At 48.3% G+C, this 27,132-nt stretch overlaps 1 protein-coding gene across 1 annotated transcript in view; it reads right to left on the bottom strand.

Annotated features, from left to right (window-relative positions):
• IGSF21 (immunoglobin superfamily member 21) overlaps positions 1 to 27,132 on the bottom strand; it is a 240,094-nt gene that overhangs the window by 132,153 nt on the left and 80,809 nt on the right. The window contains exon 2 of the mRNA XM_061187058.1: positions 2,717 to 2,829. Coding sequence (XP_061043041.1) covers positions 2,717 to 2,829 — 113 coding nt within the window. The remainder of the gene's footprint in view (positions 1 to 2,716; positions 2,830 to 27,132) is intronic.

Genomic DNA, 27,132 nt, shown 5'->3' on the forward strand with positions numbered 1-27,132 from the left:
GAAAAGAGGTGATAGGTGTCAGAAGGCAGCCAGAGTGGCAGCAGGCAAAGAGAGAACTGGCAGCATGGAGCCATTTCCCTGGAATTTGCTTCCATCCTCTGCCCCATCCTCACCATCATAGACAGGGCATGCAGGGCTCCCCTGGTCCCAGGGAGAGTACCAAGTCGGCTGAGCCCACTTCCTCAGTCCAGCTACAGAATCAAAAGGGCCCAAGTATTTGGCTCCAGTGGGCAATTTGCATGTGATTTGCATACATCTGCATCCCCACCACCACCCCCATTCCAGACGCTCTCAGTCAAAGGATGTGAAATGAAATAAAATAAATTAATTAGTGCAGCCTACCATAGCCTGATATGCAGGGCCTGACACCCGTAAGAGACTTAACTGATGCTTAAAGCGATCAATGTGATCGCAGGCCAGGATGGAGACGGGGGGGCAGTGAACGAGGGTGCTCAGCACTGAGGCAGAGAAGGGGAAGGGGAATCTGTGTGCACTGGAAGCTGGGCATCTCGTCCTGCCCCAGCCATGTCCCTGGTCTTCAGAGAACACAGACGTGAGCCATGTGGAAGCCTGCTCTTGGTTTCCTACACCTCGGTCTGGCACTGCTGTGGCCCCAACCCTGGTAGCTACTTCTGCAGGGAGATTTTCACTACTGATGCGGGAACATTTGATTTCAAACAAGAGTGAAGATAGTTGCTTCAGAGGATGGGAAGGCAATGAGATGTCTATTGGTATTTTCCTGTTTCCAAGCTCCCTCCCACCTTCACTCCTATTAACTGTTCCCATTGGGTCTCTGTATTTCTCTCAGCAGGTCTCTCACTACCCCTCACTCAAGGTTGAGGAAGAGACGCAGTACCATCCTCAGCAGTGAGCTGGAGTTAATTTATCCCAGTCCTTCTGCCAGGTGCTAATGAGATGCTCACAGCGTGTGTCAGCCAAGCAGTTCCCGTATCATGTACATACACCTCTTAGTGATTCAGTTCATGGCACTATTTAACATATGCCTTGACTTTCTCTAGGCCCATTGATTTATCCAAGGTGGGAACCTCTTCTAAAGCTGGGGCCCTGTGGGGATCCGAATGTCGGAGGTGATTCTAAGTAGGAGGGGCTACAATGCTAAGATGGAGAGCAATGATGTGGGTTAAAAGGAGCCCAGGTCACCGCACCCAGCAAAATAGCAGCGACCAGCAAATGATGAATCGAAGGGCAAGAAAGCAAGAAGAAACAGTAACTACAGGATGCTTCAAAGCAAGACCGGACCAACAGCAAGGAGGCTGCGGAGCCCAGTTCCGAGCCAAGGCATTGAATGGTGAGCGCTCCCCAGCAGGATCCTCTAACACTGGGTTTCCCTGCACTGCGCCGTGGGCATGGCAATAGCTTGAAGGAGCAAAGGAACCAGTTCTAGATGCCTCATCACCAAGCTGCGCCCACCCAACCCCCCACCTTCCACCTCCTCTCCCCACCCCCCACCCCCTACTTCCACGCTCCTTCCAGAGCAGTTACACTTGACTGTGTCACCCACTGGTTTCACTTGAAGAAAGGGCAACACAACTTACAAAGCTTAGGGAAGTGTTGGTTTTAGATCAGGGGCCGACAAACTAAGGCTGGTGGACCAAATCAGCCTACAGCCTGTTTCTGTATGACCCGTGAGCCAAGAACGTTTTTTTACCTTTTTCAGTGGTTGAAAAAATAAAAAAGAAGAAGTAGATTTTGTGACACGTGAAAATTACATGAAATTCAAGTGTCCATGAATAAAATTTTATGGGAACCCCGCCATGCCCTTCCAGTCTGTGGCTGTTTTCACACTGTAACAGAGCTGGGTAGTTGTGACAGAGACCATATGGTCCCCAGAGAGGAAAATATTTACTATCTGGGCCTCACCGAAAAATTTTGCCACCCCCTGTTGTAGCTCATGGAAGAGGAGCTCTCCGCCTAACCCGTTCCCCAGACGGCGGTACCTTGCTCTGTGCAAACCTGAGTGTGGCACTGCAAGAAAGTCAATGCCAACTGGACCTTCTCCTGAGCCCAGCCAGCCCCGACTCCCTTGTGGCAAAGGGAGACCAGGCTGGGATGCCCAGTCCAGACACATAGAAATGTCTATTGGTGGCTAAAAAGGCCAACACTTGTTTCCATGACCCAAAGCTTGTTCTCCTGTTGCCAACACCTGGGCCTCGGGCAGGTGGGCATCTGCTCATCTTTATCAACATCCCATCTCAGACCTCCTTAGACCTTGGGGTGCCAGACACCTGGACTAGTCCTATGTGTAATCGGATTAGAAGGCAGACTATGTCTGTAATTTGATTTTTAAGAAGGCAGGAAGCTGTCCTGTTCTCTCTCCCCTGCGAAAAACATTACCCAAATCCTCATGCCCCAAATTCCACCCTTCAGTGCTCTTTAGTTACACTGTAATCAGGGCCTGCAGCATTCTTAGTAACTAATACTAGGTACTGTTGGGGCTTCCTGAACATAAGGGCATGTTGGCGACACAAAAGATGCCAGAACGAGATAGATACTGAGGGCAGAAGAGAAGGCTGGGCAAAAGGATCTTCAAGGAGGGTTTCAGCAGAGGATGGGGACCTGGCAGAGAGCACAGGACAGCTCAGGGCTGGTTAGGGCTGAGTACATATCCAAACCCGTGAGGGTCTCCAGAGAGGCTCTGGGGACTCTACCCTCAGCCCTGGCCGTACGTATAGAGGGGACAGTTGGGGTGACTTACCCGGTACCACACGACCTCACGCATGCGGCCATCTGTCTTGAAGTTACACTTCAAGGTCACAGCATCACCAGCCACCACGGGTGGGAGAGGCTCAATGTTGACAGTCAAGTAGCCTATGGAAGAAAGGAGATGGGATGGTGAGGGCACGAGCTGATCTGCAGGGTTGGGCTGACAGGTGGGGTGGGGGAAGGAGCCGACACAACTGTAGGGGCGCTGTTCGCACTGTAGTCTGTGTGAATGGTGATGGTGGGCCTGAGAGGAGCTCATCACCCTCTTCTACCTTCTCACTGATGCCTCCCTTTTCGAGAAACTTCCTGGCTCCCATGGATCCCTCCAATCCTGAAAACACTTCTTCTTGGGATGAACTGTCCCATGAAAGTAGGACCGGTTGGCACCTGGAGGAAGTGCCTCAATGTATTTCTACAAGATATCCCAGAGAAACGGGTCTGTGGTCCAACATTGCACCTCCATCCCCGCTTTTAGAAAGTTGCAATGTGCATAAGCTTTGTAGGAAATGTACATGTTGAAATGCATTTAATCTAGTGCCTCCAAATGTATTTGAATATGGGTGCTTGGCCATCCCTTAAACCCCATCAGCATCTCACACAGCCAGGGTCCCTGGAACATCGGGATATGGTGTTCTAGGCACCCATACCCCTCCATTCCCAGCCTCATAAAATTACTCCTGGTGAGAAGGGAAGAGAGAACTGGGAAACTGGTGTTTGCTTCCTGAACCCCCAAATCTCCCATCAAGCACACCCTGCCGCCCAAAAGGAGATGTAGTTCCAACCCTGGGCCATGGCGGTGGTGATGGTGGTGGTGGGGATGATAACGGGCTGACTGCCTGGGAAGGAGTCTCAATTGTCTGCAAGCACAGATGATGCTTCTCACCCACCAGCTGTCCCCGGAATCCCTGCCCAGCTCCCAGGAGCTGGGGCTCTTCTCCTGGTAGATACACCCTGGGCAACACTGATGCCTTCACACCAAATTCCAGCCTGCTGAGTCCTCTGACCCACCCCCTCTGCCTCCCAGAGCCCCATCCTCAGGGCGTGGTGCCCACTCCAGCTCAATGGGGGACCTCATTCTTGGGCTGATCATCCAGGCTCATTGTATGGGCTTCCTGCTGGCTGATGTCCAGCCATTGATCTAATGGATCAATCCAGTCTGTCTTAATGAGAAAACTAGCCAGAATGGATTTGGGGATTTCAGTTGTGAAGGCAACCTAAGGAAATGGCGCCCAGGGGTCTGACCCCTGCCTGGAACTTAATGGTTACAACACTCTACGGAAAAAGAAGAAAGAAAAAGAAAAAAGAATCAACCTAGAGGGGATCAATTTGGAAGCTGGAGGCAGACTTGACCTGTGTGGTCCAAGGCTTCAGGTCCTAATATCCAGGGTAAGGAGGTAAACTCGGGGCTCACCCCCAGGGGGCCTCTAACTTAGACCGAAGGCCAGGCTTGCAGGGAGCCCCACAGAAAACACGTGGCCCACGAGAGCAGTGATCAAACGAACCAGAAGGAAGGGCCCATCTTCCGCCCCCTCCTCTCCTCATTCCTTCTGCCCCAGAGTTTGCTCCCACCTGCTCCGAGCAGGCCCTGGGCAGGAAGCAGGGTGGCTTGAGCATTGCCCTGCCCTCCAGGAGCGTACAGTGGAGGGACAGATTCACAACACGATCACACTAAGCCGGCGAGGGTAATGGTAGGGTTACGGTGAGGGACTGGAGGAGGGGAGAGGGGAAACCTGGCCCAGCCTGGATGATCAGAGAAGTCCCCAAGCCCAGCCAGTGCCGAACCATGACAAACAAGGAGGCCACCTGCAGGGGGATGAACCCCAATGGGAGGGGGGACGCTGGGGAAAGCCAAGTCAAGTGTGAAATAGTAATAATGGCTCACATTTCCATGGCGCCCACTGTGCCAGACACTGGGCTCCGTGCTTAATACACACTCACTCACTTAATGTTCACAACAAGCCTAGGAGAAAGGAACTAGTATTATTCCAACTTTCCACGGGGAAACAGAGAGGCGAAGTAACCTGCCAAGATCACACAGCTGTAAGTGGCAGAGCTGGGATTCAAACCCAGACCTTCTGGTTCAATTATGACCACCATGCTACACACAGCTAAGGATGGAAGAGGTGAGAATGGGCCAGCAAACATTTCCCATCCAGCCCTGGGAAGGATGGGAATGTGTTGCTGGGGGACCATGGCAGGAGACCAGGACCTGATCCCCTCTGCTATGGTTCCCAGCCTTGGGATGACCCCCCTGCCGCCGCCCACCTTTCCAGCAGGGCTGGGAGGCGTGTCTCACCTTTGGAGCTACAGCTAAGATGAGCATCCTCCGTCCAGATGGCTGAGGAGCTCAAGAACAGAGAACGGCCCCTCCCACCAGAAGGAGATGGGAAGGACACAGTTTCAGATGTATAAATCTTCCAGCCAGCCCGAGGCGGGTGCAGATGGTGCATGTATGTGAGGCGGGCCAGGGCGGGATGCCAGCTTGCAGGATCACCGTTTCTTGGCGAGCCCTGAGGGAATCACAGGTGTGAGTCTGGTGGGCATTGGAGGAAGTGGTGGAAACTCCGGTGACTGGTGGTCGTGCTGGGAGAACCAACAGATGTAGCAGGTGTCTGGGGCACAGACTTCACAGGGGCAGGCCTGGGCGAGAGCAGAGAAAGCCCACTGCATAGCAGAGAGAGGAGGTCCTCGGGATACCGGAAGAGGAATTAAAAGGTGGGGGCATGAGGGTGGTTCTGATGCCTTAAGACAGCATTTTCTGGGTTGTTTAGAGAATGAGCTGCTAATAGATGTATCAGGCAACAAGATTTCCATTATCACCTAAGTGTGAGAAATTTTGGTGTAAACAAAATTAAACATGGTCCTTCCCTTCAAAATGTCTCAGAAACTTTCTCTCCTTCCTTCTATCCGTCTTGCCTTCTTCCGTAAAAATTATTGAGAATCTATTTGGTACCAGGTACTGTTCCAGGCACTAGGGATACAACAGTGAAAACAGGCAGGTCCTGTTCTTTGCAGCCGATGGTCCAGCAGAGGAGATGATAATCAAAGGAACAAACGATGGGAAATATGTCAGGTGGTGATAAGTGTAATGAAGAAAAGCAAATCAGCGTAAAGCGAGGGAGAGTAATGGGGGAGGGGTTGCTCTGGACAGGGCACGACCCAGGAGGCTCCCTTGAAAGGGCCAGAATAAAGGAAAGTGTGAGCCATGTGTGACTCTAGAGGGAGAGAATTCCAGATGGAAGACGCCACATGTGCAAAGGCCCTGAAGCTGGAGTGCGCTTGTGATTCTCCAAACTTGGGCGGTGGTGGGAAACTTTTCTGTAACATTGTACACTCTGGAGCCCATTGTAGGATTAGAACCAGGGCCAGCACGAGGGTGGGGCAAGCGAGATGCCTCAGGTGCCAGGTTTAAGGAGGCCCTCACTCCCACTGCAGGACCCTGAGCCTCGTTTGCCTCTTCCTAGTTCCCACCCTGCTAGAGTCCTTTGGAACAAACACTAGGAAACACCTCTCTTGGGAAGTGACTGTGTCTCTCATGCCCGAGGTCCCCTTACTTGAAGTCACAGAGGGAGGGGGATGGGGGTGAATCTGCCAGGCCGCAGAGCAGGCAGGAGACCTCAGCTTTAAGGACTAAAACCTCCTTCCCTGGGCGCATGGCACTTTCTAGTTTTCCCAGAACTTTCACTCCCATTTTTCCATCGGCTCTTGGAACAGCCTGCGCGTGACTTCCTTGTAAGATGCTGCGATGACTGCGTATGTCGCACTGGAGTATAATTGTCTGTTTGCACATCTGCCTCTCCTTCTGGGATGTGAGTTTCATTAATATCAGTAGAGTATTAAAATAAGAATATGAGTGCTGCTTTTTTGAGCTTTCTTCTGGGCGGGCAGTCTCAGTGCTCATGTCTCCCTGTGAATATTTCTGTCACAAAGGAGGAATGGCAGTTCATCGGGGTGAAGGGCCTGGCTCAATACTGCTGCCATGTAAGCAGCAAAGCTGGGATTTGAACCCAGATCTGTCCGAGTTCGAGCGAGGCCAAGCTGCCCACCACGTTTGCTATCGCCGGAGCAGAGTCATGGGACTTGCTGAGGTCATGTGAGGATTCTGGGGGTTGCCCGCCATTGGCCGCGGCATTGACTGTATCTTCATCAGAGGCCTGGCTCTCAGGTGGGGTACATGATGACGGAGAGATGGAGACTGCAGACACAGAGGTCCGGGGTGAGATCAGGTCCCAGCGAGGGATGCGGGCAGAGGGGAGACCCCACTCCCTCCAGGCTCGAGAGCCTCACAGTGAACTGTAGGATCCCTGGAACTTTCCTACCCAAGGCCAGGACAAGCCTCAGGCAATGCATGGGCTCTAAGTCTTGGGTTTGGAGGTAGGATCACTGGCCGGGGTAGGGAGGGAGAAGCAGGTGGCAGGGTGATTTTCTGACATATGTACCAGGCAAGGATTGCATCAGCCCTAGTCAACACCTGGATCACAGGTGAGAACTCACCTTCCCAGAAACAGACACACAGGAGAGGGGATAACAAGAGTTCATGGCCAAGGAGTTTTTTGCAAAAGAAAAACACAGGGAAAGTTCTCCTCTAGGTCTAACATTCCTCCAGCTCCTTTTTCACAAAATCCCATCATCTTCCGAAGATTCCGTGTTGGTTCTTTATCTGAAAATACCCTCCCCCTCACTTTCCTTGCTTCTCCCACCCCCATGCTTCCAGCAAATCTGAAGTCAGTTATCTGGTTCAAGTTACTCGCCCCACCACTCAGTCTTGACCTGGGCAAGTTATGTGGCCTCTACGGGACTCCGTTTCCCCGTGTGTAATGTAGACGTGGGAACGATCACAGGGTCCAACATGGTGAAGCATGTTCTAGGAGTTTGTTCATTCCGAGCCCTGACCACAAGGGGGCACCCCTGAGCAGGGTGAGGCATCCCCGTGCGTCCTCGTCCCCAAGTCCCCTGATTTCCCCCCAGTTCCTACCGTCCAGCTGAGGAAGGACGGTCCTGGGATGGAAGTGGGAAGAGTCGGGTCTCACATTGGAAACTGGTCAAGGAGTAGGAGATTCCGAAATGTCCAGCTCAGCCAGACATCCCATCTGGACTGGGACCAGAGCCAAAACACCCACCAGAAATCCTCTCTACAAAGCAGAGGACAGAAGACCAAAGGGAGGAGATCCAAAAAGCCCCCTGCTGCCAGGATCCCTGAATCAAGCCCCTGGGCTGGTGAGAAGGGGCCGCTGAGCAGGCAGGGGTGGGGAGAGATGGGCTCATCCACCAGCCAGGAGGCCGTGAATCCAGTCGGAAGAGCACAAGAAACGTGAGTTGCGGGCTCAGCTGTGCTGCCAACCAGCTCTGGCACCTCCGGCAGGTTGCCCCTCTCTCTGAGCCTCAGTTTTCACATCTGCAAAATGAGGGGTGAACTGCATTTTCGGGGTCTTCCAGCTCTGATCAACCCCAGGTCAGATGTTAACTGAGCCTGAATCCTGACGCCATCGTTGCCTATACAACTCAACGCCATTTCTCCGGGAAGTGAACTTGTCAATGAATCAGCCACCAGCTAAAGATGGAGCTCTGTCTTTCTCGGCCTCGAATTTGCCACCAATCAGCCTCGATGCATAAGCCCCGCCCCCCGCCCCCACCAAGCACCCTATCGAGAAGCAGGATCAGGAGTGGAAACGGATTCGCCTTAACTAAGCAGTTCGTTATCCTGAATGGGGCCATCACTCTCCCCCTCTATCTCTGACAGCAGTTACACCGCTCCTGTTAAGACACCTTTAGCAAAATCGCAGGCAATATTTAGGAACCAGGAACCCTCCCAATGTGGTGATGACAAATAGTTCCTCTATCTGGAAACTCTCTTTACAATATCCCAGCATCACTCCTTTCCCTTTTTCCAGCTCAGGGAGGGTGTTTCTAGAGGGCTGGCTCATGTCTGGCCCCAGGCTAGACGGGAGTCAGAGAGGGTTTCCATGGGAGGGGTACAGGTAGTGAAAAGAGGCATGAGTTATATTAGGGTGACCAGGTGTCTCAGTCTCCCCTGGGACCAAGGGGTTTCCTGGGACAAGTGCTTTCAGTGTTAAAACTAGAAAGTCCCTGGCAAACCAAAACAAGTTGGTCACCATAGTTACAATTCCACCATGGTCCACGATGGCTAAACCACTAGACCTCTTCACCTATTTCGATCAGAAGGTAAGGATAACAATCCCTCCCCACTATAAGGATTAGTGAGAGTAAATGCTGCCCTCCCCACTGGTACTTGCCTCCTCGTGGGTGTTCAGTAGATGATGGTGCTACTTGAGGATGTAACTTGTGAGATTAGGATTTGTCTTGGGCTTCCTGCACCCATGGATGCCCTTCAATCATCTTCCACCAGCAGCCAGAGGGCTTTCTCTAAAAGGCATGCCATGGCCTTCATAAGCGCCTTCAGAGCTTCTCACTGTTCCACAGAAAGAGGTGCAGATGCTCTCTGGGGTGATCTGGCCCAGGCTTGGCTCTCACCCCCTATCCAGGTCCTGCTGTGTTCTGCTCTTCCTCATGTGCGGCCTCTGTCTCCCCTCTGGGCCCCAGCACAGGCTGTCCCCTCTTTCTCAAGCCCTTACTCTTTGCTTGGGTAACTCTGTTCATCCTTCAGGGATTCATGGAAATCTCACTTCCTCACGAAAACTATCCTGGACTCCCCAGGTCATCACAGTTCCCCAAATACCCGTCCCTTCCTACCACTTAGGACACTGAAAATTACTTGTAACGATGTGTTTGTTCATTGTACATTCTCAGTACACAAGGCCACTAACTCTTTCTATTTGCCATGTTACTTGTGTGCCTAGAACCGTGCCCAGATCTGAGCATGTGTTGAATAAAGAAACAAATTAATTCTGCCCATCCTCTAGGCTGTTCTATAATTAGAGTGGGTGGTGTACCCAGGAGGGCCTTCTCAGAAGCACCTCTTCCCCGTGGTGCAGCCCAAGCTCAGGGCCGCCGTGACCCCAGGTGCCTTCTGAACCTGCCTCTTGGATCACATCTGCTTGGATCGATGTTGGTATTCCTGCAGAGTGTCGCCTAAGGCTCCTCACAGAGGTCAGGCAGAACTCCGTCCAACAGAGGAAGTCACCACTGGGTGGTGAGCGGCGGCCCCATCAAGGATGGTGGGACATAGGACCGAATGAGTGAGTCAGCAGACAGCACAGGCGTAGAGCAAAGACCACAGGCAGTGGGAGCCATGAGTAGAGGCAGGAGAATCCACGGACAGCAGCCCTGGCTGAACCAGCAGGGCCCGGGAGCAGGAAAGTGGGCGCTCACCTGAGCAGGGTGACTGCCAGAGCTGGAAGGCTCAGTATCCGGCCACCGAGGTGCTGCTGCTGCATCTGAACAATGTCCTGCTTCTCCTGGGAACACTGGGCTGAACTGGGGTCCTGTCCCCCTCGCTTCCCCCGGTAGCCTCCCCACCAGCAGAGGTACCAGGTAGCTTGTAGCAGATGGGTGCTCAGGGAACACCAGCAAGGCCCGCAGGCTCTACAGAATAAATCCAGAATTGAACTCTACACTACGTTCCTGGGCCCAGCCACCGTTGACTGCTGGTCTGTTGCCCTGCCTCCTAGATGGTCCACCCACACTCACCTTTGTCCCTGCCCACCCCTCTGATTTCATCTCCCCTCACCCTCTCCCTCGTTCACTCCACCCACACACAATGAACCCTGCTGATCCCTGAATACTCTGAACACATCCCCACCTCAGGGCCTTTGCACCAGCTGCTCCCACCTCCCAGAACGATCTCTCCCCAGACACCCACTTGAATTGGCTCAAGTCCTCAATTCTTTCTCTGCTCAAATGCCTCTGCTGTGGAGAGACCTTTTCTCATTATCCTATCTATATAAAACAGCATCATAGTGATTCTCTAACCCTTTACCTTGCTTTATTCTTTTTAAAATATTTATTACTGCCTGATACATGTTTATTTGTTTATTGTCTGCTGATATATCTCCCCCCCCCACTCCCATACCCAACTGGGTTGCAAGCTCCATGAGAGCAGAGACTTTGTGTGTGAATATATGTGAGTGTTTCAACCTTTCTCTTTTTCCTGTTGTTCAGATTGGATAATTTCTATTGATCTATTTCAAGTTCACTGACTCTTTCGCGTCATCTCTATTCTGCTACTGAGTCAATCCAGTCAGTTTTTAAGTTTCAGTTATTGTATTTTTCATTTCTAAAATTTCCATTTGGTTCTTCTTTATAGCCTTTACTTCTTTGCTGAGTCTTTCTATTTTATTATTTTTTTCAAGATGATTTGTGATTGTTTGTTCAAGTATTTTTGTTACTTTAAAGTCCTTGTTAGATAATTCCAGCATAGGTGTCAATCTCATCATTGGAGTCTATTGATCGTCTTTCCCCTTGTGAGTTGAGATTTTCGTGGTTCTTTGTATGTCGTGTGATTTTAGTTTGTATCTTGAACATTTTAAGTATTACTTTGTGAGACTCTGGGTCTTGTTTATATTAATTCTTTTAGTAGTTCTTTTAATTCTGATGTTCTTCCCCAAACTGCCTGCTAGTATTTACATATCATATTTTTCAAATAGGTGTCCATACATTCTGTCCAGGTCTCATAGTTGAATTAATGGCAGATAAAGGGAGGCTGTTTATCTCACCATAGCCAGAAGTCCTTGAGTTTGTGGTTTTTAATCACTACTTTATCTCTTAGAAATTAGAACAGGTCCTGGCACTTAATAATAGCTCAATAAATATGTATTAGGGACTTCCCTGGTGATCCAGTGGTTAAGAATCCATCTTGTAATGCAGGGGATGCTGGTTCGATCCCTGGTCAGGGAACTAAGATCCCACATGCTGCAGGGCAACTAAGCCTGCGTGCTGCAACTACTGAGCCCGTGTGCTCTGGAGCCTGCACGCCACAACTACACAGCCTGTGCACCGCAACTAAGACCTGATGCAGCCAATAAATAAATAAATAAATAAATAAATAAATAAATAAATAAATAAATATTTTAAAAAATAAATATGTGTTAAATGAACGAAAAAAACGAGCAAATGAACATGTGGTCAGTGTTTGGCAACTTTCGAAGTCTACCTATAATTATTATCTCATTGATCACCATTGCAACCCTGGGGGATAGTGTCACCATTTCAGAGGTGAGGAGACTGAGGCTCAGAGATACAGAATGACTTCCTCATGATCACACAGAACCAGGCTTGGCAAGCAGGTCCTTTGATTCTGCTTTTTTTTTTTTTTTTTTTTTGAAGTATAGTTGATTTACAATGTTGTGTTAATTTCTGCTGTACAGCAAAGTGATTCAGTTCTTGCTTGGGGTGTAGTGGGATCACACACCAGGTTAGACCAGCAAGACACAGCACTTCCACAAGGGAGCAGCAGAATGACTGTGGTTGGGGCCATTTTCAAGTTCAAAGCCAGCAGAGGATCCCAGGAAGGCCAGGGAGGTGTGTCTGAGACCCTTTCTGGGACTGTGAGAGACCTGAGGCTAGATGGATAAATTTGTCCCATCACATCCCTGACACATCTGAACCCAGCTCTGGACAGTTCCCTTGGCCCAGAAGTGCCTATCTTGTGTCACCCAAGTTATCACTTGTTGATACAAAGTAACTAGAGAAGAATCAAAAGCAGTGGACCACCGTCTTTCTATCAGAGAGCAGGGCTGTTTCTGCCATCAGACTAGGAGCTCCCTGAGGACAGGACAGTGTCTCACCCTCTTCTGTGTCTGAGAGTGTAGAAGTGGTGCAGAGAACTCAAGGACCCCTCTTCCCTGGGAGAACCAGCTTGGACCACACCAAGACTTGACCTGGGGCAGACAGACAGTCAGGTGGTGGCAGCAGCTCCACCAGCTTTGTTCCACTTGCCGGAGTGGACCGTGGGAGTCAGGGTCACATAAATTCCTCATGCCACCCTCCCCTTTCTGTGGGGCTCGGATTTATCTCCACGTGATAACAGGAGCTCCATGCACCACCACTCAGGAAGAAAAGAGGTCACCCCATCTCATGAAGATAAATACCATAGAGTGGTATGACAGCCTCCCTGGGCACCCCGCACCGTGTACTTACTACCATAATAAATATTATTACAACAACCAATTACTGCAACCATATCTTTCAGGCAGGTAGAGAGGGTTCTGTGAGATACACCCTTCCATGCTGGGCTAACAGGTGCTCCCAGCCGTCACCTCCTTGTTAGCAGAAATGGGGGCAAGAGGTGGGGCAGAAGATGGAGGGGGGCCTTTTAAGAAAAGAAAGCTTCTGAGCAAAGAGGGGAGGTTAATAGCTCATCTGTCTCTAGGATGGATCAATTCTTCCTCTCCAATAGCTCTCAGAACTGTGACTGCCCTGCACCAGCCCTGCCTTGGTTCGGGCCCTTAAAATCCCCACCAGGACCCTGCACGGCCACCTTGCTATTCCCAACCCTCAGGCTTTGTCCCTCCAATTCACCCACAACATTGGAGTCACAGTGATATTTCTGAAACGCAAATATGCTGACGCCACCTCTCTGGTTAATGCCACGCAATTTCCCCACCCCATTGCCTTCCAATTCAGGATCAAGTTCAGCCTCCGTCATGGACAACCGGGCCCCTAATGATCTGGTCTCTCTCAGCCTCTCCGACTCAATCAGTCTCTCACTGCGTTTGTGCTACCCATCCACCAGCCCTCCCAGATATCCTCAGATTCTTCTTTTTGCCTGTGCCACTTTCTCTTCCTGGAATGCCCTTTTGCTCTGAGTTCACCTAGGGAAATTTGTACACGTCCTTCCAGGTTCAATGCCACGATCACCCCCTCCTTGATTTCCATGAGTCTGACACTCTCTCTTATAAGCACACAACCCCCTGTGAACATCTCAATCATAGCCGGTCCACATCGCTCTGTAATATAACATATGGGTCTTTGTGTATGTCTCTGCAATCAGGCTGGGAGCTTCTTAAGGTCAGGGGCCTGGCATTCATCCGTGTAGGATATTTGGCACGTGGTGGGTGCTCAGCCTGTGTGCTGCATGCATGAAGTAATGCATGAACCAACACACGAGCACTGCATGGGACAGGGCTTGGTGAACCGTGCAGCCCTGGAGCAGTGTGGATTAGGCTGCAGCCCAGCGTACTGATGTCACATCTCGGATCCAAATCCTCCTTTGTCTCCTCGCTGCCTTTGGGATGAAGTCCAAACCCCTTCCCCCACACTCATGGCCCGCCTCTTGTCCCTCTGCCTTTTGCATGCTGAGCCTCAGTCATCCTGAATTCCTTAGAGCTCTTTAAATATGCTTTGTCTGGCTACTGGGTCCTGGCACCTGCCATCCTTTTGCCTGGAACACCTACCATCACTTTACCCCCATCGCTTTGATATACCCCTCAGGTCTTAGTTTAGACATCACTTACTTTAGAGGCTGCCCAACATACACCCTAACTTCACCTACCCTGCACCCAGAACCCCCAAATCATGGTTAAGTGCCCCTCTCATGGCATCTAAAATAACCCTAACACGTTGCATGGGGTGACCCTTTATTTTGCCGGTCTGTCTCCCAACATTGCGAACTATGAGCTCCTGGAGTGCCAAAAACATGACTCAGTAACTGCATGCTGGCCATGCTGTTGGTACTGAAGACATATTTATTGAATGAATGAACAGATGAATGAATGAATGAATCTACAGATGAACAAATAAATTCTACAGATATCTTCAGCTGGCCTCGCCTTAGCAATAACATCAAATTCTGTTGGGGCTGGAAGGCTTCTTTGTTTTTTTGCCTTATTGGGTTATGGATTTCCACTCTAATTTGAACCATGGAAAGACAATCTAGACAGGAAGGCCCCACCCTCAGACTCCTGGTTCTCACCTCCCCCAGCAGAAGGTCAGGCCAGTTCTGGGCCACCAAAGACCTCAAACATTTTACACCTCTGCAGGGAGACGTGCCTGCCACTTTCAGGTGTCCAACCCCTGCCCCAACCTCCCAGACTCTTCTGAAATATTCCCCCTCTGTGTTCTCCAGCCAGCTAATCAAATTCCCCTCTGTCAGAGGCAATAGATGCTCAAAAGCCTTGTAGTATTAATGTATTATTCATGACATATGTATTATTTATCATTAGTTTGTTTATTTATTATTAATTTGTGTTTCATTATTGATAATGTTGTGGTTCTACTATTAATAAGAAGGATTGGGAAGGCTGTTCTGTGGCCCTCTGAAGACACCTGATGCTTCTCTGATTGATTCTCCGGAGAGCCAGGGTCGGTCAGTTTTCTTCCCAATTCATGGATGGGAGACACTGAGGCCAGAGAAGGGCAGGGCTTGTTCAGTCATTCCTCTTGCCTCTGAGATGTAGGCAAGGGAAGGTGATGGGACTGGGGAAATGCTTCATTAGGCAGCATGTCCTGGGCTGACAACAGGGCCAAGTGCATAGCCTCCTGCAGGATGCTGAGGCTGGGCCTGCTAGTCAAGTCTCCATCTGGACCAGCTTGTCCCAGGCTCCTTTGCCCAAGTTCACATTGGGGTCTGAAGGTGTCTTTGCTATGCTTGTACACAGTGCTGCTCTGTGCTATGTGCTCCCCAAACCCCATTTTTTTCCTTTTCCTCCCAGGGATTCAGCTGGACTACATTTCCCAGCCTCCTTTGCAATTTGGTGGGGTCATGTGACTAAATCCTGGCAGGGGAATATGGCTTCCAGGCCTGACCCCTAGAAACCTCCTGCGCCATCCTCCACACCCTCTCTCTATATCAGCTGCCTGGATAGACCCGGACGAGGACAGAGCCAGAAGATGTAAAAAACCTGGGTATTTGAATGACAGTATGGAGTAATGTCCTCCTACAGCCCCTGACAGACAGTAATATGAGTGAGAAATAAAATGCTATTGTGTTAATTATAAAATAATTTTTATAATAAATATATTTTATATAATAAACACAAATTATTAAAAACAAAACCTGTGAGATTTTAAAGTGATTTGTTACAGCAGTTATTCTACTAATACTTTCCATTAATATATTGCACATAGTAGGTACTCAGTAGGTTCTTCGTGAAAAAAAAGTGAACACGCAGATAAATGAATAAGTAACAAAATTAATCAGTGAGTCCGGCTATACTGTCACTGAGTTGGATTCCCGAACCATAGTTCTCCATCACAGAGGATCACAGGAAAGTGGCTTTTAGGATCTCGAATTGAAATCTTTTTGTAATAAAGATGGTAAACTGAGGCCCAGAGAAAGGAAGGGCCTTGGCCGAGGTCACAAAGACAATTAATAAGCAATTTAAGATGAGGATTCAGGTCTCCCGAAGCATATCACACCATTGTCTTTTCTCCCATGACCTTTCATCTGATAGCTTGCCATCACCCTCTAGAACTTTCTCAGTGTCTTTGGGGGTTGGTGAGGGGAATCATCATTTCTTTATCTCTGGGTCAGTCCAGCATCCAAAGAACAGCTGCAACTGCCAGAAGGGAAGAAGGATGAGAGACTGATGGGATACAGGATGCCCGTGAGATGCCCGACCAGCCACGGCTGTCTCTGTAGTGCCCTCTCTGGTCCAGGGCCACCAGGTCAGGGCTGGCTGTGCAGCCAACCACAGGGAAGCCACAGGTGGTACAGGAGGAAAAGGAAATAGCTCCAGACCTTGAAGCCAAAAACCCAGGTCTAGCTCTCATTCTGCCATGGACACAGAGGGCAAGTCCCTCCCTTTCTCTGGGTCTCAGTCATCTCATCTGAAAAAGGGGCTCATGGTGATTATTACTGAGAGTAATAGGATGCAAGATGAGACAATAGAGGGGAAAGTGATCTGAAGAGCACAATTGGGAAGGCCTCCTTCTTTGCATGAGGATATTGTCAGGGACCATCGGTGCCGAGAGGTTATGACCTTGGGCTTGGGAACCAGACAGACCTGGGACAGCTTCTGACTCTGCCACAGGCCACCTCTGCAGCACTAAGTTGTTTCATTGCTCTGAGCCTCAGTTTCCAACTGCCAAATGGGGATAATTATCCTTACTTCTTAGTGCTGGAAAGGGTGGGGGAAAGGGAGGGAGATGGCCCAGGCCAGGGGCCCAGTGCAGTGCCTGGCATATGGGGACAGTGCTGACACAGATATCCTGGCCATCACTCCCCTGCCTTGACTGCCCCACTTCTCCACACCCTCAATCCTCTTTTACCAGCAAGACTCCTTTAAGGAGTTTGCTAGAAAGCTTTGCGGCCGATGACCCATGTTTCTTTTTTGTCTGTTTCAGATCAGCCTCAGGAGCACGGAGGCTGAGAAGTCACCATCTCCTAGTCGATGTTGTTTGTGTCCTCTACGGAGATTTTTGAAGCAAAGTGCACAGAGGGCCTGGCAGCCCTGCATCCTCTGACATCACTCAGCACCACGAGGACAGATTTGTGAACAACAGGGAGGCTCTTCCGACTTAGAATAAAATTTAAAATGGATGAGAGGTTATTAAGGAATATTTTAAAAGAAAAATAGTTATTACTCAAGGAACACAGTCTAAGCTAGGTTATAAACTGGCCTTAATCAGTAAAATGAGGCAACTTAATGAAAAAAATTACAATTTAAAATAGGCCTACATTCAATAATAATGTCTCATAAACACAGAAGTCCTTTAGCACATAAGAATTAATTGCTGGACTCAGAAGCTAAAGGCACAATAAAGGAACCCTTAATTTTTTGGTCTTTTATTTTTCTCTTCCAAAAGGCAACCAAAAGGAAGACTAGACTTCCTCGCTTCGACACCAAAGCGTCTGGAAATTTGCAAATGGAATTTGCTCAGTAACAATTCTGTTTCCTTCAACCTATTATTATAAGACATGGTCTGAATGAAGTGTCGCTTTGTTCTCTGGATCTGCATCAGTTTTAAATAAATGCATGTGACAGTTTTACCTCTGATGAATTAGGGAATGAACTCATTTTGCAGAACAAAGCCCCTGAGTTTAGACCCTTCAGGCTGGGCAGCTCAGCTATCAGGGTAACAGCCTTACTGGTCCAGCGAGATATTGCATCTCTATTACAGCAGCCGTTAGAAACAGTCCAATAAAGCAGAGTGGTCTCATCCAGGGACGATTTTTGCCCCCCAGGGGGATATTTGGCAGTGTCTAGAGACACTTTTGGTTGTCACAACTGGTGGAGGTGGGGACTGCTACTGGCATCTACTGGGTACAGACCAGGGATGCTGCCAAACATCCAACAATGTACAGGACGTCCTCACAACCAAGAATTGTCCAGTCCCGGATGTCAACAGTTCTGAGGTTGAGAAACCATGCAGCGAAGGGAAAAAAGCAAAATTCTGGAAGGAATGAACGTGGCCTCAGGAGTTCCCAGGCACAGGAGACAAAGAGAGTCTCCAAACATCAGGAACGGCTATCTGAAGCTGGGAATGTAGGCTGCTGGAGAATTTTCCCTCAACATGACCCCAGCACCAGCTGTGTCTAACATCTGACTTTCACCCAAACCTCTTTTCCACCCAAATGGATCAACTCTCTCCATCAGAGCATCTTTCTTGCCCTCTGGAACCTATTTTGATTTTGTGATAGGAGAATCCTAGGAGAAAGTTTTCGTTTTTGTTTTTGTTTTAATTTATTTATTTTTACTGATTTAGTTTTGGCTGCGTTGGGTCTTCGTTGCTGCGCGCGGGCTTTCTCTAGTTGTGGTGAGCGGGGGCTACTCTTCGTTGCGGTGCGCGGGCTTCTCATTGCGGTGGCTTCTCTTTTTGCAGAGCACGGGCTCTAGGCTCGCAGGCTTCAGTAGTTGTGGCACGTGGGCTCAGTAGTTGTGGCTCGTGGGCTCTAGAGCACAGGCTCAGTAGTTGTAGTGCACAGGCTTAGTTGCTCCGCGGCATGTGGGATCTTCCCGGACCAGGGCTCAAACCCGTGTCCCCTGCATTGGCAGGCAGATTCTTAGCCACTGCGCCACCAGGGAAGCCCAGGAGAAAGTTTTTTCACAGTCACCCTTGGCGAAATGGACTTATTCTGCAAAGCAAGAATCCTAGCTCATAAAGGTGAGAGTCTTGAGGGCTCCTTCCTCAAAGGGTAGCACTCAGCGCTTCCCTCCTTGCTAATCTGGCTCTGCCTGCTTGGCAGGAGAAGCAATCTGGTCTTCATGTTAATACTTTATAAACGCAAACGTCCTACAAGATAAACATCAGCCTATTACACCTGTTCGATTGTAGAGTGCCTGCTTGTCACCGAAGGCTATTTGGGCCTGATTCGCTCACGATATAACTTCTTCCTGCTGGAGGCCAAGGTACAGATCGTAGACATCTTATTGAGTGGAGGGGTTAGGTGGGGAGCAAGTGGGTTAGGGTGGGATGAGCAGGAGACATTTTATTCCCATCCTCCAGGGCTCAAGTTTTCTGCTTCCTAGAGGGGACAGAAAGGCATGGGGTCCCTCAACAAGAGTTGCATGGACCATGGGCCAATTTGCCACCAGGACGAGAATTCAGGAACAAGGCAGGGCACACTCCAACAACTGGATAGTTTTAGTTTAAGTTATGAAAGAATGCTGAGTCTACTGTGGGCAAGTATTAGGCAAGTCCTGCCCAACCAGCCAGCCTTTCTGAAAACAGGCTGGAATCTTGCTCTGCCACTTCCTAACTCTACGCTCTTGGAATATGACACATCAGTCTTTTTATCTATTAAGTAGGAATCCTGACGCCGACCTCCCAGGGCTGGAGATAATAGATGTACCGAGCTAACGTATCACTGAATACATGATGGATGTTACTACTGTTAGAACAATTCTATTTCTTTTTATAGGTATAATTTATAGTAAAATACTACAGTAAGATACAGTAAAACCTCAAGCAAACAACTTGATGCATTTTTTACTTATTACACACCCAAATGAACCACCATCCAAATGAAAATATAAACCATTCCCAACACCCCAGAATGTTCCCTCATGCTCCTCTCCAGTCACTCCCCCCAACCCCAAGGATAACCTCTATTCTGACTTTTCCATCCTAGATTAGCTTTGCTTCTTCCTGACCCTCCTATGTAAGTAGAATCATGCAAGAGGTGCCCTTTTGTGTCTGGCTACTTTTTTCTCAGTACAATGTTTTTGACATTCATCTATGTGTTGCCTTTATCTGGAGTTTATGCTTTTAAAAAATGTTTCCTGGGTAGTATTCTGTTGTATGAAATGCCACAATTCATTTATCCATTCGACCATTGAGGGACATTTAGGTGGTTTCTAGTTTGGGGTTATTATAAATAAAACCTATGGTTGTCATTAAAATATTAACCCTAGACCCAAGGGACAACTGGTCAACCCCTTTCTTCCCCGGGGAACTGATCCCCGCCCTTGGCCGGCTCCGGGCAGAGAAGCCCTCTGTTGTGTTATGAAGAAAATGAGTTCGCCCTCAGCATGCCCACACAGCCCTCTGCACCCTTGCCCTTCCTCCCAGGGGCGCTCGGGGCATCCCTTAAGAATCTTGGCCACTTACATGCCTTTGATGTGAACGCTTTTCCCCCACTGTTCTCCTAGGGGCATGTTGAAGACAATCTCTGACACCCCCCGTGATAAATGACATGACATTTGATCCTGCTTTGCTTTTTACAAATGTACACATCCTTCTGATCTGGCGGGAAGGACAATAGCCCTATTTTTCTGGTAGGAAAACTGAAACAAATGGATTCATCCACTTGTTCACTCACTGGACAAATACTTACTATTTTGGATGAAACCCTTGCTAGTTACTGGGCCAGGCATGAGCCATGAATTGATCTGGTGGGAGATGTGTAAACATAGGGTCACACCCCCTGCCAGATTCTTCCCACTTTTGCATCTTCTAGCACTGAGTGCCCTTGTATTTTACCAAATCCACTGCTTGCTTTTTGCATTATTAATCTCAGCTCCCTGGTGAGATGAAGTTTTCTGTTGCTAGTTTTTTTTTTTTTTTAATCCTTCCATAATACACAACACTCTTAGGAATACAGAAGTGCTTAATAAATGCTCTGAAAGAGTGCAATAGAGACTGGTATTGTCGACTTGACTTCATAACTCCAGACTTACAAGTTCCACATTAGAGAGGCTTGCACATACCGAAATAGCTTTCTGGCAAGTACAGCTAAATCATACATCACATGTGTGTAGGTCAAAGAGATTCAAGGTCCAAGAAGGACTCAACATGCCCTTGCTGGGTGCGAAGAAAATATGCCAGCAGCCTTTAGGAGCAGAGAGCAACCCCCATAGACAGCCAGCAATCAAACACGGACATCAGTCCTCAACCCACAAGGAAATGATTTCTGCAACATCCCTAACAAGTTTGGAAGTGGATTCTCCCCCCGAGCCTCCATATGAGAGCCCAGTTAGCTAACCACTTGGTTCTGACCTTGTGAGACCCTGAGCAGAGAACTGAGCCTGGCCCACAGGGACTTCTGACCTACAGAAATGTGAGGTTAGAGATGGGTGTAGTTTTAAGCTGCTGAGTTTGTGTAATTTGTTATGTAGCAATAAAGGCTAATATAACATGTTTATCTGAGATTGCAGTAGCCAGGAATCCATTTGAAGCATCAATCAAATTATGCCACTCCCCTGCTCCAAGCATGTTAATAGCTCCCATCACACTGGACAGCCAGAGCCAAAGCTGTCTCATGGTCCAGAGAAGTCTGGCCTGGCTCTCGCTACCTTGCTTCTTACCACTCCCTCCCTCTCACTCCATTCCAGCCAAACTGACCTCTTTGCTTTTCCATAAACATCACAAGCTCACTCCTACCTCAGGACCTTTGCACTTACTCTTTCTTCTTCCTGGAATACACTCATCCCAGCTATGCACATGGTTTGCCTATTCATTACAGTTTGCTCACTGTCCTATCCCCATGGATACCTTCCTTGACCACCCAGTCTAAAATTCTCTAAAATTCCCACTTAGCATCTCTCTCTATCCCTAAAATTGCTTTATTTTTTATAACACTATTTCTCTGCTTAACAGTATATTTTAATTTATCCCTTTGTTTATTACCAATTATATAGACCCTCCTACCCCACCGAATAGGATGTCACCCCTAGGAGGGGATGGACTTCCTCTGCTTTATTCACTGCAGTGTCTCCAGTACCGAGAACAGTACCTGGGAATCATCAATATTTAATAGTGTTTATGATGAGCTAGGCATTGCATTGGGTACCATCTATTGCTTTAATGAAAACAACAAATCAACACCACCATTCTTTAACATTGACCGGCCATCTTACAGAGCAAGATTTTAAAGAACTCCCATAGGTAGGATTTTGTACCTTTCTCACTAATCCTTAACAGTTAGCATTCATAGTTTCCCTAACTCTGATTCTGGGCTACATTTTGATTAGAATCCTGCGTATAGGTCACCTTGATTCACTTGTCCCCTGGTTCCAATTGGACTGTAGGGTTTCAGGGGAGCTTGGAATCAAAATGCTCGAGCAGCATCTCCTGGCTACAAGACCTGGAGTTGTATTTTATTTCCAAACCGATTCTTGTGATTACTTCCTTTCACAATGGGCTGCTTGAGTCATGCTCCCATAGGCTTCACTTGCTCAGAGCCCCCATCTCCATCCTTCTCCTTGTCAGCAAGATAAGAGGGAGTTGGGGAAAGACCTGGATGACAAATGTCCCCTGTATAAACTGGATGGTTCCTCCAGTTTATACAGGGAACATTTGAATAGACACAGCCCTATTATTATCAATATTTTTATCTTTAATGACTTCTCCCTTTGGTGATTTCAAGAGTAACATTTGCTTATTGTAGGAAATAAATAATACAAGAAATTGTACAGAAAAAAAAAATCCCCTCTTGTAAACAACCACACAGAAAAAGCCATTGTTACTATTCTGAAATTCTCTCTCTCTCTTTAACATGACTCCGAGATCCTAGTATCACTTGACATGAAAATGCAAATCCTCTTATGCCCAATTGTGAAGGTTAATTTTACGTGTCAACTTGAATGGGTCATGGGGTGCCCAGATTACACATTGTCTCTGGTTGTGTCTGTGAAGGTGTTTCCAGATGAGATTAGCATTTGAATCAGTGGACTCAGCAAAGGAGATCACCCTCCCCAGTGTGTGTAGGCATCATCCAATCCATAAAGGGCCTGAACAGAACAAAAGGTAGAGGGAGGAGGAATCTGCCCCTTTTTTTCCTGCCTCACTGCTTGAGCTGGGACATCTCACCTGTATTCTCTTGCCCTGGGACTGGGATTTACATCATCAGCTCCCCTGGTTGTCAGGCCTTTGGACTTGGACTGAATTACACCACTGGCTTTCCTGGGTCTCCAGCTTGCAGACAGCAGATCGTGGGACTTCTCAGCTTCCATTATATATATATATATATATATATATATATATATATATATATATATATATATATATATATATATATATATATATATATGTATGTATGTATGTATGTTCTGTTTCTCTGGGGAACCCTGACTAATACAGATTTTGGTATCAAGAGTGGTTCTAGAGGAAGAGCATTTTAAAGACGAGTTTTCTGAATTCGTTCTGGGGTTTCTGGAATTGGCTCGCCAATCTGATTAGATTTAAAGATGCTAATGACTCTATTTCTGTCCTAGTCAGTTCAGGCTGCTATAACAGAATACCATAGACTGAGTGGCTTACAAACAACAGAAATTTATTTCCCACAGTTCTGGAGGCTGAGACGTCCAAGATCAAGGTACTGACACATTCAGTGTCTAGTGAGGGCCCACTTCCTGCTTCATAGACAAACGTCTTCTCTCTGTGTCCTCGTGAGGGTGAGGGAGCTCTCCTGGGTTTCTTTCATTAGGGTGCTAATCCCATTCATGAGGACTCCACCCTCATGAACTAACTACCTCCTAAAGGCTCTATCCCCCTAACACATTGGGGTTTAAGATTTCATCATACGAATTTTGGGGAGACACATTCAGTCCATAACACCAACATCATCATAATCTAAAACTTTTCCAGACTAGCCGAGAGAACGAGAGATTTCGTAAATCCTCTCAGATCCTGTATCTCCAACCTCAGTCTATATTTTAAAAAATTTAAAAGGGGTTTTTGAAAACCCAAACTGTAAGGAGAACATCTGCACCTATGAAGTAGCTTCCGCTGTGGGCTATACACTCCCCAGCTCAGCAGGGAGGCAGGATGCAGCCCTGAGAGGTCACCTTGCCCATCCCCTGCTTCCAGGCTGAAACCAGGCCATGAATTAGATGTGAATTCCATTTTTTAAAGGACTTCCTTCTAGTTCCTGTTCTGGCCCCACCCTGTGTCTTTCTGTTCAGAACTGAGAGAAACCAACTCATGCTCCAAGGGCAATCAGACACAGATTGCCTTGTCTGCATGTTTGTAAACTGGATGCCTCTCCTACTTGACTCAACCATCCCCAGGCCTCCTCCCCTTCATCTCCCCTCCATCCCCGAGCCTGTGCTCAGAGATGTCAAACCAACAGGCCCAAGCAATTGTAACTCAGGGAGTAAATCAGTGGCCAAATAAAAGAAACACATACACACCATAGCCAAATAGGGACACTTGTGTGTCATTCATTGTTTGGAGAGGATCCATGCGCTGGCTCACTTTAGATGACCTTAGGATGATTGAGAATGAGTTAATAGCAGCAACAAGGACTCCCAGAGCAGTTGACCATGGTTGTTAAGTGCAGGTACTCTGGAGCCCAGCTACCTGGGTTCATATCCCAGCTCTGCCTTGGGCAAGTGACTGTACCACTGAGCCTCAGTTTTCTCTTCTGTAAAACAGAGATCATAATAGAACCCACCGACTTCATAGGGTCAGAGGAGTTCATATTCTCAGAGCAGTGCTGGGGACCTGGCAAGCCTTCCACATCATAGGGCTTTTAGGATTGTGTTGTTATCATGTACTAAAGGCTGCCAGATGTCTTACCTCTGGTGTATGGACTCTCTCCAGTCCCAAGAAGACAAGGGTTGGTCACAACTTGCAGATAAAGGAAACAAGGAGCAGTACTCGCCAAACTGTGGCCCCAGGGTGAAATCCTGCTCATCACCTGTTTCTGTAGGGCCCACCAGCTAAGACGGATTTTTATATTTTTAAGTAGTTATATTTTTATATGTTTAAACGGTTATGTAAGTACTCACATAGTATGTTCGATTTTACCTCTTGGCCTGCAAAACCATCTGGCCCTTTACAGAAAGTTTGCCAACCCAAGGCTTTGAAAGGGTTAAAGGCTGGGAGTGGGATTCTGACCCCCAAACTTGTCCTCTTTCATATAGCCTCTGTTGCTTCACTTCGAATGAATGTATGTCTTTCAGCTCACACTGAAGGATATTCAAATACTATTCATTCATTCATTCATTCATTCATTCATTCAACAACTACTTATTAAGGGTGAGAGGCAGAGGAGGAGACACAGGCCAGCTCATTGCTGGATGCCTGGAGCCTCACCCCGCTTAGCCTTGTAACAACCAGGAGGAACAAAAGGTCTCTAGTAAAACTAGATTGATCAGAAAACACCTCCAGTGACTGACATCTGATGTCCTCCAGAGAAAGCCCACCTACCACCCACCCAGAAGCTCAGTAGCTTCCAAATCCCACTGTCACATGCCTGGCCACAATGCATTCTGTTTCTTCTCAAATTCTCTGGAATCCTGAAGGGCAACAGGAATGGTGTCTCTGGTCCAAAGCCCAACCCAGTAGGTCCACCAGATCAGGCCCAAAGTGCCTCTCCCTGGGGTGATGAGGGCTCGGGTGATCCAGGCTCTACACCCTCCCTGGGTACCATTTTTGGTGTTTGTCCATTTCTTTGGCTTTATAGTAGTCTAGCAGGTGTGACAGCTCCAATCAGAAATAATATAGTCATTTAGGCGTGGAGAAGGGCCACCTAAAAGTAATGAAAGTGGTCATTCAGTGAACAGTAAAGCCAACACCTGTGAGTTTTGGTTCCTAGCGCTGGCCTTGGGCCATCTTCGCCCCAGCCTCAGCCACCCTGGGGTGTGAGATGGCGCAGCTCAGCTATTTTGAATACTTGGAGGACTATAATAGGCTTCGGAAAATATGGGTGTTTACAGCCTTATTCTCATCATGGGAAAACTGACGTTAGGAAAGTACATGACAGAAATCTTATGTACTTTCCAGAATGTAAATAGAGTTAAAAGTGAAATTGTCAGGAGGCAGGAGGGCACTCAGCAGTGGGAAATGAGCTGGGCAGGCCCGGAATGGAATTTTCCAATCGGTCGGTGCTCTCCTGGACTACACTGGCCGCTCTTGGGGTGAAAGGAGGTGGGGAGGGGTCAGAGAGGGAGGGAGGTTTGAGGTCATGGATTTAGTATCTGACTCATTTGCAGGTGAGTTTAATCAAAATTGGAGGACAGAAAGAAATGATTCTACTTACTTACAGGGCGCAGAAATGGATGCCTGGGCCTTCTGGAGCCCTCTCGCTGCTGATTGCTAGGAGGTTCTAACAGAAAAGCTTAGACTTAGATGTAAAAGTTAAAATCTTGGGGGTGGGGTGGGGGAGGGGTGCCAGTGAAAACGGGCAGATTCTCATGCCTTGATCAGGGGAGAAGGGGGCCAGGCCCCAGGTATACGGCCCCCTTGTTATTTCCTTGAGAGTCTCAGCCCCTGGATACCCTGGGCCAATTCTGATGTCCATTGTCAGTCAATATGAAGAAGTAATTAGGACCAGAAGGCTGAGTCGTTGTGGCTGCTGCCTGCCCAGCTGGGCTGAAGATCCCACTGGGAAAATTCTAGTTGACAAATTTCTCTAGCTCTTTAAAATTCCAGCGACAATCGCGTGCCTAGGTGGGAAAGCCTCCCCTTCAGCAAAATCCTTAAAATGTCCTTTTGTTGCTGGATTAGCCCTGTGAGCCACAGTTCTGATTTCACCATTCCCTTTGCTCTACAACCTTCACTGGCTCCCCAGTGTCTGCAAGATCAAGTCCGTACACCTTAGCCTGGCCCTTCCAGGTGTCCGTCCAGCTGCCCTTAGAGCCACATCTCCAAAGAGCTCCATCCCCCCAGCACACACTCAGTCGCCGACCCAGCCACCCAGGGCTGCCCACCCACTCCAGGACGGCTCAAGAGCACTTCTTCCTGCAGCCCTTAGCTGCTCCCTCTGACCACAATGCCCTTCTCATCCTTCTGCATCCTTCCAGGCTCAGCAACTGGTCCCTTGAGAGCTTTCCTGATGACGCTTCTCCCTAGTGTGGAAGAGACACTCTATCTTTGCTTCCATTAATGTTCATCTCTCTGACATGGCCACCTGTCTCAAGTGAACACTATTATCTATTTACACACCCATCTCAGGCTTAGAACAGGCTGAAGCAGCAGGGGAGAGAATGGGGTTAACCATTTACTGCACACCCCTCACGGGGGCCGTGGTAAGACATGAGATGACGCGTGTGCAACTGAGCAGGTGAGCTGAGTGACAAAAGCTGCTTCCAAGGACAGTGGGGGTCCTCATCACATGAGTTAGGAAGGCTTGGCCAAAGGGTGGTACTGTGGGATGAACTGTGT

This window comes from Eubalaena glacialis, chromosome 3, assembly GCF_028564815.1.
Source record: "Eubalaena glacialis isolate mEubGla1 chromosome 3, mEubGla1.1.hap2.+ XY, whole genome shotgun sequence".
NCBI classification, from domain to species: Eukaryota; Metazoa; Chordata; class Mammalia; order Artiodactyla; family Balaenidae; genus Eubalaena; species Eubalaena glacialis.